This window comes from Pelecanus crispus, chromosome Z (assembly GCF_030463565.1).
Source record: "Pelecanus crispus isolate bPelCri1 chromosome Z, bPelCri1.pri, whole genome shotgun sequence".
Classification (NCBI taxonomy): domain Eukaryota; kingdom Metazoa; phylum Chordata; class Aves; order Pelecaniformes; family Pelecanidae; genus Pelecanus; species Pelecanus crispus.
Genome location: NC_134676.1, coordinates 3,221,799 through 3,239,544, shown reverse-complemented (window position 1 = coordinate 3,239,544; position 17,746 = coordinate 3,221,799). Strand labels below are relative to the sequence as shown.

The 17,746-nt window shown below is 47.2% G+C and overlaps 1 protein-coding gene across 1 annotated transcript in view; it reads right to left on the bottom strand.

Moving 5' to 3' along the window:
• MYO5B (myosin VB) overlaps positions 1-17,746 on the bottom strand; it is a 130,540-nt gene that overhangs the window by 87,784 nt on the left and 25,010 nt on the right. Inside the window, exons 6-10 of the mRNA XM_009491437.2 lie at positions 11,020-11,176; positions 7,961-8,104; positions 6,949-7,030; positions 2,747-2,854; positions 340-449 (exon numbers count right to left, since the gene is read on the bottom strand). Of these exons, the coding sequence (XP_009489712.2) occupies positions 340-449; positions 2,747-2,854; positions 6,949-7,030; positions 7,961-8,104; positions 11,020-11,176 (601 nt within the window). The remainder of the gene's footprint in view (positions 1-339; positions 450-2,746; positions 2,855-6,948; positions 7,031-7,960; positions 8,105-11,019; positions 11,177-17,746) is intronic.

The following is a 17,746-nucleotide window of genomic DNA, read 5'->3' as shown; positions in this document are numbered from 1 at the left end:
TAGAGCATCACACCTTCTGCTGGTGGGAGTCACCGTTCCCCCAATACTCTGTGCACCAAGTCTTTTAAGAAAGCAGGAAAAGTTAAAGATGGGTTGGGACTTAAGGTGGTAAGTGACCTTTGAATCATGTTGCTTATGGGACAGCTAGAGAGGAGAAATAACGCACTATCACCCAGGAAAAACAAATGAACCAGGAAATTATTCAAAAAAAGCAAAGAAAACCAGGATGAAAAGGGTTTTCTACCAAAGGATGCTGCTGAGAAGCTCAACACATCCAACGCAGCCCCATTTATGAGCATACAAAGCTCCCCACGTGCCCCGCTCTTGCTGGTGACCTACCGATACGCTACAGGCATCGCCGTCTCGTTCCGCTTGGATTTCCAAGTTCCCTAGGTGCAGAATGGCAGCAATTATCCTAAAAATGGTCATCTGATGAGACTCCTTCACTCCTACGGGAACAATTGATAGCCGATTTTCGCAACAGAAAACAAACTGCAATTTTCAGCTCATTTGAAAACACTTGCGGTGTTTGATTTCCTTCCCAGGCTGTTGGTTTTCAGAGTTATCGGACCTCTCACAATAAACTCACCATAAACTCTCAGTAAAGTCATCGCTCAAAAACGACAGCTGAGACGGCGAGAGGAACTCCTCATGTTATTTCTTTACCCCCAATGATTGCATCGAAGCAATTTTATCACAGATGGGTTTAATACTACTGTGAACGTGCATGAAACCAAGGATACTGCTCTGTAATGATCAAAGGGGATCAGAGCTATAGGGGCTCTGCGGCTTTTACAGAACAAGATGTTGCTTCTCTGCGATCGTAGTCCAACCGTGAGCTCTCACTGACAACTGAAGCACAGAAATTACAACTTACTGCCAGTGTCCCACAAACAGAAGAGAAAATTAAATGCACAACACCTCCAGACCAGTGCTACAGCAAGTCACCAGGGAGGTGATGTGAAGCTCTGTCTTACAGTCCCCAGTGCCTCAACAGGAGCTCCGTGTTGTGGGTCTTCACTGGGGGTGTAAGATATTATTGCTTTATGTATTTTTCTGGCAGGCTATTGCAGGCATTCCCAGCAGGAGCTTTGCTCAGCAGCAGCCTGCGCGCAGCTTTCTTGCCCTATCTTGCATTTTCACATCCCAACTGGCTTTTTCTGTGCCCCTTTTGTGTTCAGCGCTGGTGTCCTAATTATCCACCCAAGGTCTGACACATCACCTGCTGGTTTTTGAATTATCAAGAGCTTCCCTTTCTCTCGGGACTCTTCTGTTATCAGCACAGTGAGACATGTTTCAAGGTTACTAAAAGGAGCAATGCCCTGCTATTACTTTGCACTCTTAATTGGAGTTAAGCCTGGCTAGGGTGGGGATTTGCAGATAAATCTGACTTCTCCGCATTACACATAAAAAGGCAAGACTAGAAAAGCGTAGTAGCAATTTCACCAGGCCCTGAACAGAAGCAGGCAGAGCTGGGAAACACTAAAGGAACATGAGGAAAGGCAGAGCCAGAGGAAGCATGTGAAGAGCAGGAAAACATTATCAAACTGGCAGCAGAGGAAGATGCTCGCACAGTGCTTCATAGGGACCAGCAAGGAGACAGGGTGTCTACTTGGGGAGGCAGAGAAGGGGACCAGAGACAGACTACACGTGGCAAGGGGATGGGGAGAGAGTTCCCTGGGGATTACAGTCCCCTGGGCACGTTTGGAGCAGCCTGCAGAGTCTTTTTTTTTGAGTAGTTAACAGAAGTCATACAAGCCAGATAAGAGGAGGGTGAAGACAAGACCCCACTGTCACCCCAAAGAAAAAGAGATCGGGGCCATCTAAAGCACAGAGAGAACAAATCTGGGGGAAACGTTCGCAGTTATAACACTCGAAATGAGTCCCTGCGCTCGCTGCCGGCACAGCGCAGCGGCTGCCATACAGCCGCGCGGGGGGATTTCACAGCTGGCTGCCAACTGCGTCACGAGCTCCTCTCCCAACATACGACATGCAATGGAGAAGCACCCAGACTTACCGGGATTTAAAAACTTGGTTTCAGATAAATATTAATAAACTCCGGGAAAGTTTTCCCCTGCAAAAATTGTTTTTCCTTTCGAACAGTCACTGCTGCAGGCAGGCTACGGCACTGTGTAACCGCAGCGTGCACGGGCGGTTGTTGCAGTGGTAGATTTTGCAGCTGGCCACGCAAATGTGGACTCTGCACAGCAGGGATGTACTCAGCTCATTATTCCCAGGAATCAGCTACTCAGTACAACACTGTGACGGTCCAAGAAGCGACATCACCCTCAACCCAAATACAGATTGAACTGGAGAGCAATAGCTCTTTTCTTGCTTGTAAATAGGGTAAAAAACCCCAGCAAGTCGAAGCTGCAGCACAGCTTTGACTTCAGAATGGTTTATTTTGGTTTCTCTTAAATTCAGCACCCTCCTCCATTTCACTGCCGCTTCGCAGATAGCCGTAAGAAGCACTTCTGCAGCTCATACTACAAAATCATAGAATTGTTCAGGTTGGAAAAGACCTTTAAGATCATCCAGTCCAACCATTAACCCAACACTACCAAGTCCACCACTAAACCAATGAAGAACAAGGTAATAAAAGAACAAGATAAAGCCAACTAGGGCAACAGGAAGATGGATTTATACCTCTTAGTGTTACAGGATAGCCATGTAACTCAGGCAAAATACCCAAAAACATTTGCAAGAGACTTCTGCTGGGAAGCTTCCAAGCAGAGGGACCCCTTACCAAGCAGGGTGAAGGCGTGCCTGGTTTTCTCAAAGTCATCAGCATCGTCCACTCCATCAATAGCTGTGTCACCTCCCTGAGAAGCGTAGAAAAAGTCTTCGGCACATGCTGGGAGAGAAGAAACAGAACTACATCAGCAAGCAGTAGCTTTCTGAGCATGCACTGGGATGCTCCCTGACCCCCACCCTGCCCATCCCCGGAGGGCACCCACCTCCTTTAAACTATGGTCTACTTAGAAACGGATGAAGTAGAACCTCGGTAAGTGACTGTAACTACTTCTTGCAGTGATGAAACCCCTTCCCCGTGCAAAGCAAGTTCAACCAGGACAGAGCTGTGGTATATTTGAGATTCAAATAACTGCTATATTGCAGAGGTGGGTATTACTTCAAACACTGAGGTTACTACTTTCAATTTTTTTATCCTGTTTTACATACTCGTACGACCGATTCAGACATTTTAACACCTTTCCCACGTAATGCTTTAAACCCAGGGAGCAAAGGGAATGGAGAAACACTTGCAGTGCCAGCATTATACCACTTAGCATCCGTGCTTTAGCAAAGTTATTTCAGGACGACGCAGAGCTAAATCTTATGGAGATCAAGACGCATTTCAAACGCCGATACAAGAAGAGATCACAGGATTTATACCTGCTTTAAAAAGCTTCACATGCAATCACTCTTCCTTAAAACAAGGGCTTATTTGACACCGAAACCATTCAGGTACATGCCCAGGTGCCAGGCTGAGTCCTGGCAGTGCTGGAGCGGGCTTGGCTCCAGGGAGGGCTGGGGGGGGAGCCCAGGAGGTGGACAGCCTCCCCGTCCCACCTAGAATCGGTTCTCAGCACCGGCTTCAACTGGTTTCAAACCGGGTAGGAGGTACTCGCCAAGAAAAGCTCAGAAAGATCATTAACACGCACAAACGTATTTCCCAACTATCATGAAAATAATGAGGAAAACCAGCCTACTGCGCGTTCCACATCAGCCTGCTGGTAACCTTTAAAATCACTGCAATCTGCACTTTTTTTGGCTCACATTGCCACCAGAAGGTCCCCAGCCCTTCCCAGCCCTCCTGCAGGCTTTTGCATTAGTTGTACTTTCAGGCTGTAAGAAAAAACATCTAATTCTTTTTGGCATACAAAGCCCTGGGGCCCGGAGGTTTCAGTAACTCCGCTCATTGCCAGAGCATCGGGAACAAGGGGTAGAAAATGCTGATTGGGGTCAGAGAGCCGATGTCCATCCCGGTCCCCGCAGCACACTGGGAGCAAACCCGGCCCGTGACGGAGCACATCGCATTAACAGACACAAAATGCATCCAGAGCTGGTTGATGGGACCAGGACATCAGCCTCCAATTTTAACCATCCACATTGGGATCTGTTTCTGCTTCGAGTCGTCCCTGGTATAACTGACTCCAATATTTGTGTTTCAACACGTGTGCAATGATTTTAATAACCACAGAAACCCTGTGATTCACTGCAGACAAATTAAACCTATTCCTGCTTTGCACCATTGCCCAGGCATCATGAAGTTAGACACCACACTTCAAAAGGCACTGCGTTGCACACCAACTCCCACGTTGTAAGCCAAATATTTACTTTCTAGTTTAAAATCAAGCCTTTAGGATCACTCTGACTGAAGAGCCAACACTTACTGGTTTGCTCTGCTGAGCTCACGTAAGTTTGAAGACTCTCTTTGTTTTGCAATACAAAGAGAGTGACAACAATTCTTTGTATGGGCAAGAACCAAAGGAGAAGCAACAGGTCCTACTTTTGATATGGAAAAATATACATCCTCTTCTCTGACTAATAAAGGGTGGATTTTCACATCAAGACACCCCTTGTTTTGTATAAGCCTTGGGAAGACAAGGTTGACAGGTAAGGTAAGGTACAGCTCACATGAGGAAATAACTTTGAGTTTTGATTAGTCATCTTGAGATACAGGCAGGCAAATCTGATGCAATGTTGGTAAATGACAAAATCCCTCCAAAGAACAAAAAAAAAAAAAAAAAAGTGAATTGTGCACATCTGTGCTCACAGAAAACTGCCCAGCACTAGGAATTCAACAGGTCAAGGCAGAGCCCAGTTCGCCCCAACAAAAGCAGCTCACGGCGTCCACGTTGCCGTCCCCCAGAAGCCACCCCCACCGAGCGCGTGAGCAGCGCCGCAGCTGCCAGCTAGCAAAACGTTTTGGGGAGGTATTTTTAAGCTATTGTGAGGTGAGAGTGCAGGAAGCACCAGAGACACACACCTTGAATTTTGGAGAGAATCACTTCTTTTTCCGTTGTTGCATTTTGCCCCAACGCACAAGCAGCAGGCTGTACGGATACCTGCGTGTCCTGTAACACAGCAAACGCGCGAGCGCCGCAGAAAAGGGCAGCTGGAGACTGACATGCACTGACAACATCAAATTTTGATTAGAAAGGGCCCAAGAAGTCTTCGCCTCCAGTGAAACGCCTCGTGGGCTAACAGCCCTGGCACCCACCACCTCCAACATCGCCAGCTGTTGCCATTACACGTTCTCCCTTGAGACGCTGAAGTTGCGCGCCACAGTCACAACAGCATAAAGATGTCCTGGATGACGCACCAGGAGAGCCGGGAGCTCTCCAGCCTTCACTATTACCAGTCACCACAAATACAGATGATGCTTTTGGAGAGCCATGTTGAGAAAGACTAAGATTTCCTCTGATCCACACATTCCCAAGAAGAGAAAGGTGCTTTGACAGCTGGGGCTCTCCCAACTCATTCTCCCAGACTGGGTTGAAATAATTTATTTCTGCATTTTAAGATGCCAGTGGACATCATCATTACTCAGGGCATCTTTACAAAAATGAAGCGCATAACCCAATGGCAGAAACTCTTGAAAGCGCTCACAGATGTGCTCTGGGGTCATGTGAGCGTGCAACGGGACCAAACACTGCCTCGTTGATGGTAGCTGGAAGCCACTGTCAGAGGGACATCATTTTGGACCCTTAGAGACCGAAAAGAGCCCCAGGTCCATCACAAGCCTTGACCTACCTTTCACACTACGGCTGGCGCACAGTGATTCATGCAAAACCTTCACCTCCCATGCAGGTGTCCTGGGACAGACGTTAAGGTTACACCCAGAGTCCCAGAAGTTAACTTATGCCTTAGAAAATTCATGGATGTGGTTGTCTGCTTTGGTGTCACTGGGCAGAGTACGGACTACAGTTGGGTAATGCACCGAGGCTTACTGGTGACAACGGGACAAGAACAGGAGTGCTTCCATTTCAGCACCAGCACTTGGTAAGAGTGGCCAGCATGCCTACGGTGACCCAAAAAGTCATTAACGCAAGCCCAGAATTACCCAGAAACCAAAAGCCTCTCTCAATTTACCACTTCTCTCTAGCCAGAATGGAAACCTCTGCGAGACTCTGCAGCAGCAAGACGCTCTGCGCTGGGATCACAACCTGCCTTCCGCACCATTTCAAATACTTAAAAGTATGTTTTAAGCCTCACTTCTCTTTTTACGCAACAGCAAATATTCAAGATCAAAAATTAATTACACCACATCTCTACGCCCTCTGCTGCAAGTGAAAAACCTCTTATCCAGGTGTCTTACAGAGGTTGTGCTGCAAATTCTGGGAAAAAAAACCCAACTCGGGATACATCCCAGGAGTTAATCATTGAAAATATAATGGATTCAAAGGCCACAACTGCTCCTGCCAAGACTCTGGCCAGATCAACCCATAGTCACACTTCATTTAAAAGATCTCTTCATGCAAGTTTTGTACAATATTAACACGTGATCACCCTGCATCAGCTGGCATCTACCATGGCATGTGGTTCACTGTTGTTCTGCATGCAGTTTCTGCACCACACGCAGGCTTCTTCCACCATTTCTAACCTCCAACAACAGCTCCTACCCACCAGCAGCGCTTGCAGGAGCCTAACAGCACCGACCAGCGCAACACAAACTTCACGCGCTTTATGCAGCAAGCTGCTGCACAGCAGAGGTGACGAGGGCTGCTCTCTCATCCACGGTACCACATGCCTGGAGATGGCATGAGCAAACCTGTGCGCCACTGAGGAGAAGCAGCCCTTCAAGCTCATCTCCCTTCACCTCCTCCCACCGAGCAGGCACACACGACCTCATCGATGACCTGCATTTCTAACCCCACAACGTTTTCTTGTTGCCATCGAACCCAGGCGGCAGCCGCCAGCACGCAGGGAGGTAGAAGCACTTACTTAGTCCAAGGTCTTTGAATTCTGGAAGACTCGCCGAGGCACAAAGCTGATAGAAGATATGGTAGTTGCGCTCGTCCTCCGCCTATGGGGGAAAATGCCAAGTTAACAGAGGCAAGAAGAGGTTACAGCAGCGCTCCCACGCTCAGCCCAGTGCCACCCCGACCCCATCCCCTGCTTCCCACCATCAAGACCTCCTTGGTGCCACCAAGACAACTGGGAACTTGTGCCACCTGGGAAAAAAGGACCTTGCCCTGACCAAAGTACATTGTCCACCTTGCAAAGGAAATAAGTAACTTTGTATTACCTTCCAATGCCTTATCCCTCTCTGGGATAATTGGGCTAAGTTAGCTAGCAAGCACCACTTTGCAAACCGACAGCAACATTAAAAGAGGTGGCCTACACTCATGGCTTCCTAACGTTGTCTGGTTTTAGGATCTTTGTAGTTGGGGGGGTGTTTGTGTAAGGACAAAAGCTTTGCAGGTGCTTCTGAGCTAGATCTCAAGCACAAACCAAGAAAGCTTGTCCTGAGCCCTGCACAAGAAACCCACGGGATGTGTCACGGCACAGACATCAGCCTCCTCAGCCCTTCTCCTGCCTCTCCCTCCATCTTCAAAACAAGACTGTTGCCTGCAATTTATTCGTCCTGGCTTTTTATGAGGTTCAGTTAAAAATCCCAGCAGCTGCCCAGAGAAAGGCTTTCCATCCCTGCCCAGCAGCCAGGCCAGGAGCAACGGTCTCTCCTCAGGGCTCCAGCCTCGGGCAGATGGAGGGAACAATCAGAGGCCAACTAACGAGTCTCCCAGGTACATAATTCCTCTGGAATGAGGTCACCAGGTTGGGACCATCAAGGACAACTGCAAAAGACTGAGCCTGAAAGACACGTCTGGAAGCTGCGTCCACCAGGAAAGCTATTTTTAATGCGATTTTTTTAATCCAAAGAAAAGATCCAGACTATTAAATTGCCAGAGTACAGCACTCAAAGAAAAGAAGAAAAAAAAGCACAACTTCTCACCTGGAATACAACTCGTGATTTTTCCAACAGATACGTCCTCATGTTGGCACCAATGATGTGGTATCTTTTATCAAAGCCGATCTGAATGTATTTTCCAAAGCGACTGCTGTTGTCATTCCTTGTTGTTTTAGCATTCCCAATTGCCTGCATACAACAAAATTAAACATTAAGTTTTTAATTTAGTTTTTAATTGTTTCCAAACATTTGAATTCATAATCAGTGCTATATAAATAGTCACGGGAAGATCTGAGGAAAACCCTTTCCCAGACGCAGAAGGCAGAGCAACGACATGACTTTGGGGAGGACTCTAACCGTACAAACAGTTCTGTTTCTATGTATTTTTCTTCCATAAAAATGCTGGAGACACCACATCCTCAGTAATTAGACCACCTACATCCCAACAGCCACAGCACTCCTGTTTTCCCTTATATGATGCTCCCACCTTCGTTCACCGACAGTCAACATCAGCAGCTCTCATGGAGGGGACATGGGCGACGAAGCCCTGAGAGAGGGAGGGAACCAGCTGCAATCCATCTCCAGATGTTCGGGCTTCAGCCCATGAATTTGGTGACATGCTCAGAGGCCCTCCGTGCCTCTCCTGTGCCTACCTGTCACCTCCTGGGCACGTAGTGCTGCCACACAAGTGGAAGAAGGGAGAGGAGAGAATCCAGCCCACGCACAAACATCGGGGTGCAGTGCCGCAAACATGGGAATCCATCAAGCAGCCAAAGAAGCAATTCGTGGTGGTGCAAGAGAGCCAGAGAAAGACAATATCCCCATTCATGGCTACACTAGCCTTATTTTCTGCTACCCTTCCCCTGTCCTGAGATGAGAAGCCTCAAGCAAGCACAGGAGAAGTGATGGCAGGGAATGGGTAGATGCAGGAAAGAGCCCTTGTGCACCTCTCGAGGGCTGGCTGCCTTTCCCAGGCTCTCCTTGCAGACCACCTCAGCAAGCCCTGCCAGCTCCCTGCCCCATCCATCCACCACCACCCCAACTCCTCTGCTAGCTAATGCACCTCCTTCCCCCAAAGCCCATTTATGTACCCCCTCACTGCAGCTCACCCATCTCCATCGCTTACGGCGCTCCCAGACCCAACGGCCCCAATTCCCACCTCCAACCCTCCAGCACGCATCCCAGACCATACATAAAAGCAGCGGGGCAGAGGCAGAGCACGCACTCTCCATTTCTGCCCAGAGCCCAACACCCGTCCCCAGGGAAATAAGAGGTTCACAAACTGCTATAGCAAACACTACAACTAGATATTCTGCAATCCAGAATCATAGAATCATAGAATCGCTTAGGTTGGACAAGACCTTTAAGATCATCCAGTCCAACCATTAACCTACACTACCAAGTCCACACTAAACCAATCAAGGCTAGACTAGACTAAACCATGTCCCAAAGTGCCACCTCTGCCCGTTTTTTGAACGCTTCCAGGGATGGGGACTCCACCACCTCTCTGGGCAGCCTCTTCCAATGCTTGCCTACCCTTTCCGTAAAGAAATTTTTCCTAATATCCAACCTAAACCTCCCATGGTGCAGCTTGAGCCCATTTCCTCTTGTCCCAAATTACCATCATCGCCTTATCTTTAACTCCTTGTCTGTAAGGTAGAGATACCTGCCCCAGGGACACACATCCCACACATCAAACATGGCGCAGCCCATTGCTACGGGCTGTTTCATGACACACGCATCTCTCTACTCCATCTTCACACTTTAACTTTGGGTTTTTTGCAAACCAGGTATCTCTCTTTTAAGGTTTTTGTGTGAGCAACGTTCTTGGCAATTTCCAGTGAAGACAAACAGGTTCCCTGGCCCCAGCACTTAGAAATTACATCCAAAACTGAACATGAGCAAGAAAATTAGAGCAATAAAATTATGGGGTCATATAGAAGAATAGCATGCACTATGAATTTTTCCTTGGATGCTTTTAAGTGTTCCCAGGTATTGCAGCTGCATTTCACAGAGGCACAGGAGATGGGAGAAGAAAGGAGTAAAACAGCGTGAAGCCCACACTGCGGCAGATCATCGAGTGTCCTCTGCCTGCCGTACACCTGCGTGGCTTTTCGTGCTGCTCATCTGCACCATCACTTGTTTTACCGTTCCAGCTCGCACCCCACATCTGGCAGCATGATGCTAGACCATGTGTGCTGCCTCTCAGGCTGCGGGGGGCTTAGTTTTCATCCTGGATCAGCCACCACCTCCGGGTCTATTCGGCAATTTGGCCACAAGGCACCGTGGTAGGAAGCCTTCCTGCAGGTTAAGCCAAGCCTAAGGTTAAGCGCAGGACAACGCTCCGCTACAGCAGCACTGTTAGCTCCTGCCTTTAAAAAAAGTCACACAAGCCTGAAGCGCTTAACTGACTTTGGCAAAACTCAAATCTTGTCTTCACACTGACTTGGATATTTTGCAAATGAAGGCACTCTGACTCCCAAATCCGTTTGGAAAATGGGATTTAGGTACTCAGACATTTATTTCACCATCTGGTCACAGTGCAACAAAACAAAGCCACTTTTTCCCTTTCTTTTATATTTTTAAAAGGAAATTTTTCCTTCAGAGCAGGGATTTCCTTATAATGGGACTTGTTATTCCCCTAAATGACTGATAGCAATAGAAAATTAACAAAAATAAAACTGCACTGAAATATCTCAAATAGATTGATCCCTTTCTTTTCTATTTCATGCTTGTACAATTAAAGATGAGGAGGAGGTACCATGCGGTGACAAAAGGAGGAGGAAGATGAAGGTGATAAAATACTAATGGTGCCAGCAGCACCGCTCGGGCTCTCCACTCTGGAGCCCGGTCAAAGCCCAGCTCCTGGAGCCATGCTGGGGATGCATGGGCTCGGCTTCAAGACCATCAAACAGAGGAGCGATTGGGGTGGGCTAAATGGAGGCTATCGGCATATTTCTGTATTTTCAGAGCAGCTCAGGATTGCTGTGAGGCTGCAAATCAGGTCTGGCTCACAAGCCCCTACGGCTCTCGCTGTTTTAGCGATGTCTGGAGAGACACAGTGATCGCTGCAAGCAGGACAAAGGAAATTATGCAGCTTTTACCTCCATAATTGGGCTCGACGCAAGGACTTTGGCTTCAATGTTGGTGTCGCTGGCAGAACCACTGACGGTTGCAAAGAAGCGCATGGCGTATTTGGCAGAGACCGTCTTCCCAGCACCCGACTCCCCGCTCACGATGATGGACTGGTTCTTCTCATCCCTGTTGCGGCACAGAAGAAAAGCTTTTGTAAGTTAATCCGTTTTCTTGTTAGTAGTTTGTTCACATCACGCAACAATCTTCCATCTTCAACACGTCTCCTGTCTCCCTTGCCTTGCTACCACCTGCATTATGGATGCTGGATTTATTCTGGACTCTACCAAAGTAACAGTGAATAATACACAATTGTGATACATCTTGGCTAAAACGCAGAGGACACTCTGAACATCTCCAGAACATCTCCAAGGGCTTGCAGAGACAGCGGGAGATGAACCTCTGCATGAAGTGCTGCTGCTTTCTTCACCCCTGAAGCACGTACCCCAGCGTTGGGAAGCCCATTCCTTACACACCACAATAACAAACCTCTGCCGCTTGACATTTGTCTGGAGAACTATCAACAGGCACTGGCTGAATATCAGCTTCTAATATTCTATATTTAATGTTTCCCTCCAACACCTTCACTCAAGCATTTGAGATTTTGCTCAGCAAAACACGGGCAAAGTTGTGAAACTTGCTAGTGTAGCTGAGCTATTAAAACAGATATCCAGGCTGAGCTGTTGCTGAGCTATTAAAACAGATATCCAGAAAGGTTCCTCTATGCTCAAAATATGTTAAAAATACTGAAGTCGTGAAATCAAGCACCCTAAAATTAGGAAACAGCAGAAGTAATTTGATTCCCTATGAAATTATATAAACAACAGTATTGTCACACATATCCCAACCTCTGGTTAGAACTTTGACAAGAGCAATACAAAGCACGTCTGACATCCGACTCACACCATCTGTTCATCCCCAAATCCTGCCAAATTTTAAGTCGCTGCTCCAAAGCGCAGAGGTACTTCTGGGACCAAGGGGTAAGAAAAAGATGATAAAAGAGTTTAAAAGCAATTCCTGGTGGACATCCCCAAGTAAAGTTTGTTCAGCTCCTGAAGCTTTGCAAAACGAAGTAGTTTTTAAGGACTTGCTCATTAACAGAAGGATCAGGCAGCCTTACCCTCTCCAAGCACACACCAAATTTGCTTACAAAAGGATATGAGCGTACCAGCGCCAGGATAACAAAATTCAAGCAAATACACACCGGACCTTTTTATCTGGGTGTATGAAAATGCTTTGCAGGAGGGGGAAGCATCATGCTGGCACCGAGGGGCTGATGCAAACCCTTCTCCAGCCGTGATGGGAGCAGATGCCACTGCCCCATCCCTGGGCTGGTGCTGGGTCGCGGGAGCAGCTCTGCCTCTGCGGGCTGCTGCTGCCATCGGAGCTAGGGCAGACCACCAGACACCTCCCGGGCACAGGACTTTGCGTGGGGAAGTTGAGGGTGCATCACCTCGTGTAGCTTTTGAGCCTTGCATGGAGCACAAGACTCATCCAAACACCTTTTTCTACTTGCAAAATTAATCATTTACACAAAAAAAGCCTTGCACAAGTCATCACGGCTATATTACAACACCCAGTTCTTCCCACCACGGGGGCATAACATGGTACCCACTTGATACCTCCCAATAATTAATCAGTTTAATGTGTTTGAGCTGCAAGGCAGAGAAAGGGCCAAGGCAGTAAGAGGAGCTCCTTTTCAGGAAAACTACATCCCTCTAGGCAAAGATCTGCCGGCTCCAGGAGCAAGTGCCTCTGCTGCAGTGGGATCTGCTCCCCAGGGGATCACAGGCACACTGAGCACCTCTGCAATTTGGCCGCGGACTTTAGGAAGGAAAAAGTTTTCACTGCAGGATATGATATAAGCTCCCAAAATAGCAGAGCTATTGGGGTAAGCTTTAAGTATGAAATTGAGTGTGTTTTTAAATAAGATCAAATTCAACCTCCTGGACTCTGCCCGGCTTTCATGAATCACAGCTGAATGCAGGCAGACAAAATCCTACATACGAGCGCAACAATAAATTTACACCTCACAAATCTCTTGGTATCAGGAAACACCATAAAAATACATTTCAATTTAAGATACTCAGTTTAAGTTTACACCAGCAAGAGATGAGAACGGAGGCTAAATGATTGCCATATACCACTCTTAGACTTTCAACAAAAATACAAACATACTGCAACACCACACCACCACACCATTACTTTCGTTCACTGTCAGGCATATACACCTTAATTCCTTCTAGGCTCAAAATAACTGCTTTGGAAAAAACCCTCAGTCAAGTCAAACATATACCATTTCGGTGCAAACCACAACTTTCCAAAACTTCCATGCCAGGAGAGAACTGGTGAGCTAATTTCCAGCCATGTTTATATTTTTCAGGGATCGATTCATAAAGTACATCTTAATCCATCCCCAGCCGGCTCCACCACTCTCCTGGGCATCCACCAGCAGGATACAAGAGGAACCTCCAACCACTCCAGCGATCAGGCAGTTAATGCAGAAATACCGGCCGTGAACCAAGCACAACTTCACGGAAGCAGCCAAAAACCCGGAGCCGGTGTTCCCAGTGATTCACCCCGGGTGGGGACAGCCTGCACATCTCACCGAGGACTTGCTAAGTCACAGCTGCGTGCCCTCCGCACATCTTGGCAAAGCCACCGCGACTCTCCCGCAGGCAGCCAGCTGGCAGGATCTGGGCATGGGGCTGCCAACACACCGGTCTCGCACCTTTAGACTTCCATGGGTGCGCGATAAAGCTCTTTTTGTACCACGAGCCACCAGACACATGAACCCAACGGAGAAAAACCAGTGCCAGCTCCAAAGTGAGGAAGGAAGACTGAGCACCAAAACTAGAAGTATGCTGACTAAACCCATAGCAGCAGTTCCCCAGACAGGTGATGGCAGTGATTTATCACTGTTTATCTCCAGTTAAAGTAGGTGAGAAGTTTCACATCTGCTTTGGTCATCTTTGTGGCCAACCCCTTGCTGAGCTCCAGCAGTGAACATCCCATGTTGGCCATCAGTAGGATGCAACGCATAGAAGTCACATCAGCTCTGAAGGAAGGGGCAGAGCTTTTGGCATGGGCTGCAAGCACGGATGAATGGACTATCCTTCATCAGAAGCGAGGGAGAAGCAGAAGAAAGAGGCAAGAACAGAGATCTCTGCCACCAAACGCTGGCCCTGCAAATGGAGCTCTGCAAATGCAAAGGTGGCTTGGCTTAGAGCTGCACTTGGGTAAAAGTTGCTTCAGATTTATTGCTTCTTACCTTTTTCAGTGTGACAGCTACTGCCCAAGTGGCACATTTCAAGAAACATTTCCCCCCACCTTTTTCCTTCAAGCCAGAAGATGAAAACTACACCAGTCTGGGAGAGACTTTTCAGTTGAATGAAGCCAATAAAGCTCATAAAAGAGGAATCATGCATTACTTGGCACCCAGTCAGCACTGCTACAAGGTAATATTTGGTAACCTGGGGGTTTTTTTCTGTCTAAGATTCATAATAACCTCTTATTACCAGTTTTGACCTCTTTCACATCTTCTCCAGATCAGCTATTGGGGTGTGCCCGGCTGGAGGAGGCAGAGACCAACCCACCAGGGAGCCCATCCAAGGAGCTCCCCAGACCCACAGTCTCCGTGGGCCTCAGGTCCCATCACAAACAGCCTTTTATAGAATCACAGAATCATCGAATCGTTTAGGTTGGGAAAGAGCTTTAAGATCATCCAGTCCAACCATTAACCCAACACTACCAAGTCCACCACTAAACCAATTAAGGGGAGAGTAATAATTTCATGTTTCCTGGCTTGGTGGCTGGATTACTTTTTATGTTGCATCCCAAGTGGGTTTTTTGGTCCCTCTGGCTTGCCTTTTTAAAAGCACCATCATTCTCCAAAAGACATTGAATCTAATGATAAAAAACATGGCCAACACCTTTTCCTGCTGCTGCCGCCGCTCTGCCAGGTCCCATTTTTCCAGAGTTTCTCAAGAATTTGCCCCAACAGCTGATGTGCTGCTACATGCAATGGGCCATGTCGGTTCTCCATGGCACAAGAAAACTTCTGGAGTTGCATTATATTAATAAAATAAAAAGAAAGCTGCTGGCTTCCAAGCAAGACAGCCAGGCCACTCAAGCTCCTACATTTGCAGTAACGTGTCTCTTCCATTGTTTTTTTGATGGAAAATGCATGTTCAGATGTTTCTTTTCCAACTTCAGGAATAAAAGCCTTCAGGAATAAAGACTATAGAGACTTCCCCTTTTTTCGTATACAAGTTAGCCAACTGCTGGTGCCGACAGGGAAAGATAGATGAATCCCATAGAGCATCTGGTAGCAAACAGGCTGCTCAATGAGCAGAAATGGTTAAAACCAGGCAGGACTTGTTTGTATTCAGCATGGAATAAAAAATACTGAAATGTTTGGCCATTGTGCAGGTGCCGTATGCAACACTGTTGCTTGAAACACAGTCAATTTTGGCAGCATCAGTGCAGAAGAAAACTATTATGGAAATAAAGCCTGGATAAAATGAGATGTTATGGGTGAATACCGGCTCTGCTGCAGCACGGCAAGGCTGTCACATCTCCTCCTGGGACTTATGTGGCTCCTGGGCACCTGGCTCTGCAGTGCTTTTGTTTCTTGACCTAGAGCAGCTTTCCAAGATGAACCACAGCCTGGAAAACTAATACCATGATCTCAGCTACAGCCTCCATCCATCAGAGATGCTGACAAAACCATGAAGGCACAGAAGTCCAACCAGAACAAAGTCCAGGATTACTTCTTCAATGCAAGAGGCAACAGAACGTCCAAAGCTGAGGGCTGCAAGTGTTGGTGGCATCTGATACAGCCTATAGATTGCCATCTGTCTGTGCAATCTAAATGTTTTGCTTCACTTTGCTATTTCAATGCGCCCTCTTCAAGCAGTAATATCTGTTCATAAGCTGCTATGCAGGTGAGTAACACATCTCTTTTTTTGCAGACATTTGTCATGTTATGAGTAATAACCATCAAGACTCTCACCCTTGGCCACACACACAGCAAGAGATGGGCGAGGCGGCCAGCCCAGCAAGATGAATAAGGTGGCCACTGGAGTTTTCACAATACGTGAAAAATACCATAGAATCACAGAATGGTTTGGGTGGGAAGGGACCTTTGAAGGCCATCCAGTCCAGCCCCCTGCCATGGGCAGGGACATCTTCAACTGGATCAGGGTGCTCAGAGCCCCGTCCAACCTGGCCTGGAATGTTTCCAGGGATGGGGCACCTCCCACCTCTCTGGGTAACCTGTGCCAGTGCTTCACCACTCTCATTGTAAAACATTTCTCCCTTAGATCTAGTCTGAAAGTCTAGTAGATAGCAGTTTTTTTATGAAGGCAACATCTAAAGGTGCTGCCCGAGGCAAAAAAAAGTCAGTTGTCTACAAAGAGAAAGGGCAACTCAAACAGATACCTGTGCTGATTAGGACTAGCTGCTAATTACCAGCCTTTGCATCAAGGAAACGGATTTCCCTGCTTGTTTAAGCAGTCAGTCCTTCACCCGCAGCAATGCAGAGAATATCGCTACCCTCGGAGGTGCCTTCAAATAGCCTGGGAAAGGTGTGTAGAAATGTTCAAACTTCAAACCCGCTCAGCTGGACACAGCTGTACTGAGCTGCACCCATTTTGGTTACATCAGAGCAATCAGAGCTGAGACACTGCTCAGTGTTTCCGTATGCAGTTCTCAGCCTGAGAATGTCATTAGTCATTGTAATAGATTATTTCCCATTAATTTACCTCATTAAGTCAGGGCTGAACGTCCCTGGAAACTCCTCACTGCAGGAAAGGGGATGGTCAAGCCATGGCAATAGCAAAGGAGTTGAACCCAAGGACAGTGATGGTTCCCACCACCAGTTCCCACCACCCCTCTGTCCGTCACGAAGACACAGGCAACATCTCGGTGCACATGTGTACATCCAACATCAACCTTAGCCTTCACCAACACTGCTTGAAAGCAGGAGTATTTGAAAACAAATATACCCCAAGTGTTCTCCAAACCTAAATCACAGTCAGAATTTTTCTGAAGTTGTTTCTTTAAAGCAGTAACCTAAAGCCGGGAGAAGGGACCTAGAACTTACAGAACTTGTTTTCATAATCATCTCTTCAGAAAACCATCGCTGGCACCAGCAGCTTAAGCAAACCGCTGCACAACTTCATGTTGATCTCAGCAGTGAGAACAAAACCAGTTGCACTAAAATCACAGCTCTTCTGAGAGGAAAAAATATCTGAAGCAAATGAAGGCAGAGCCAGACCCTGTGAATCATTATCAGGGGTCACTCCAGCTCTAATCCCGGATCCGACATTAATTCTCTGTGTCGTGGAACGAGTCAATGAGTCTCTCTACTTTTCCACCGTGGAAATCATACTTAACCTACTTCTTTCAGGATGCTCGGAGGATTACTGTTCATAAAGCAATCTGTAGATTAAAAATGCTTTAAGTACCGTAGTTTGAGCTTAGCCTGACCACAGCAAGAACACCCATAAAGCCCCGATGCACAACAGGCTCTAATACACTTCCATATTGACAGTGCTGTGCAGGCTAAAAATGAGCATAGCTACTGCATTGCGTTGTTAGCAATATATAAAAATGCAATCATTTAATTACCATTGGATTGCATCCCCCTCGAATGCTAACGACAGTGCTGAAAAACTGAGACTGTCTAACTCTGCC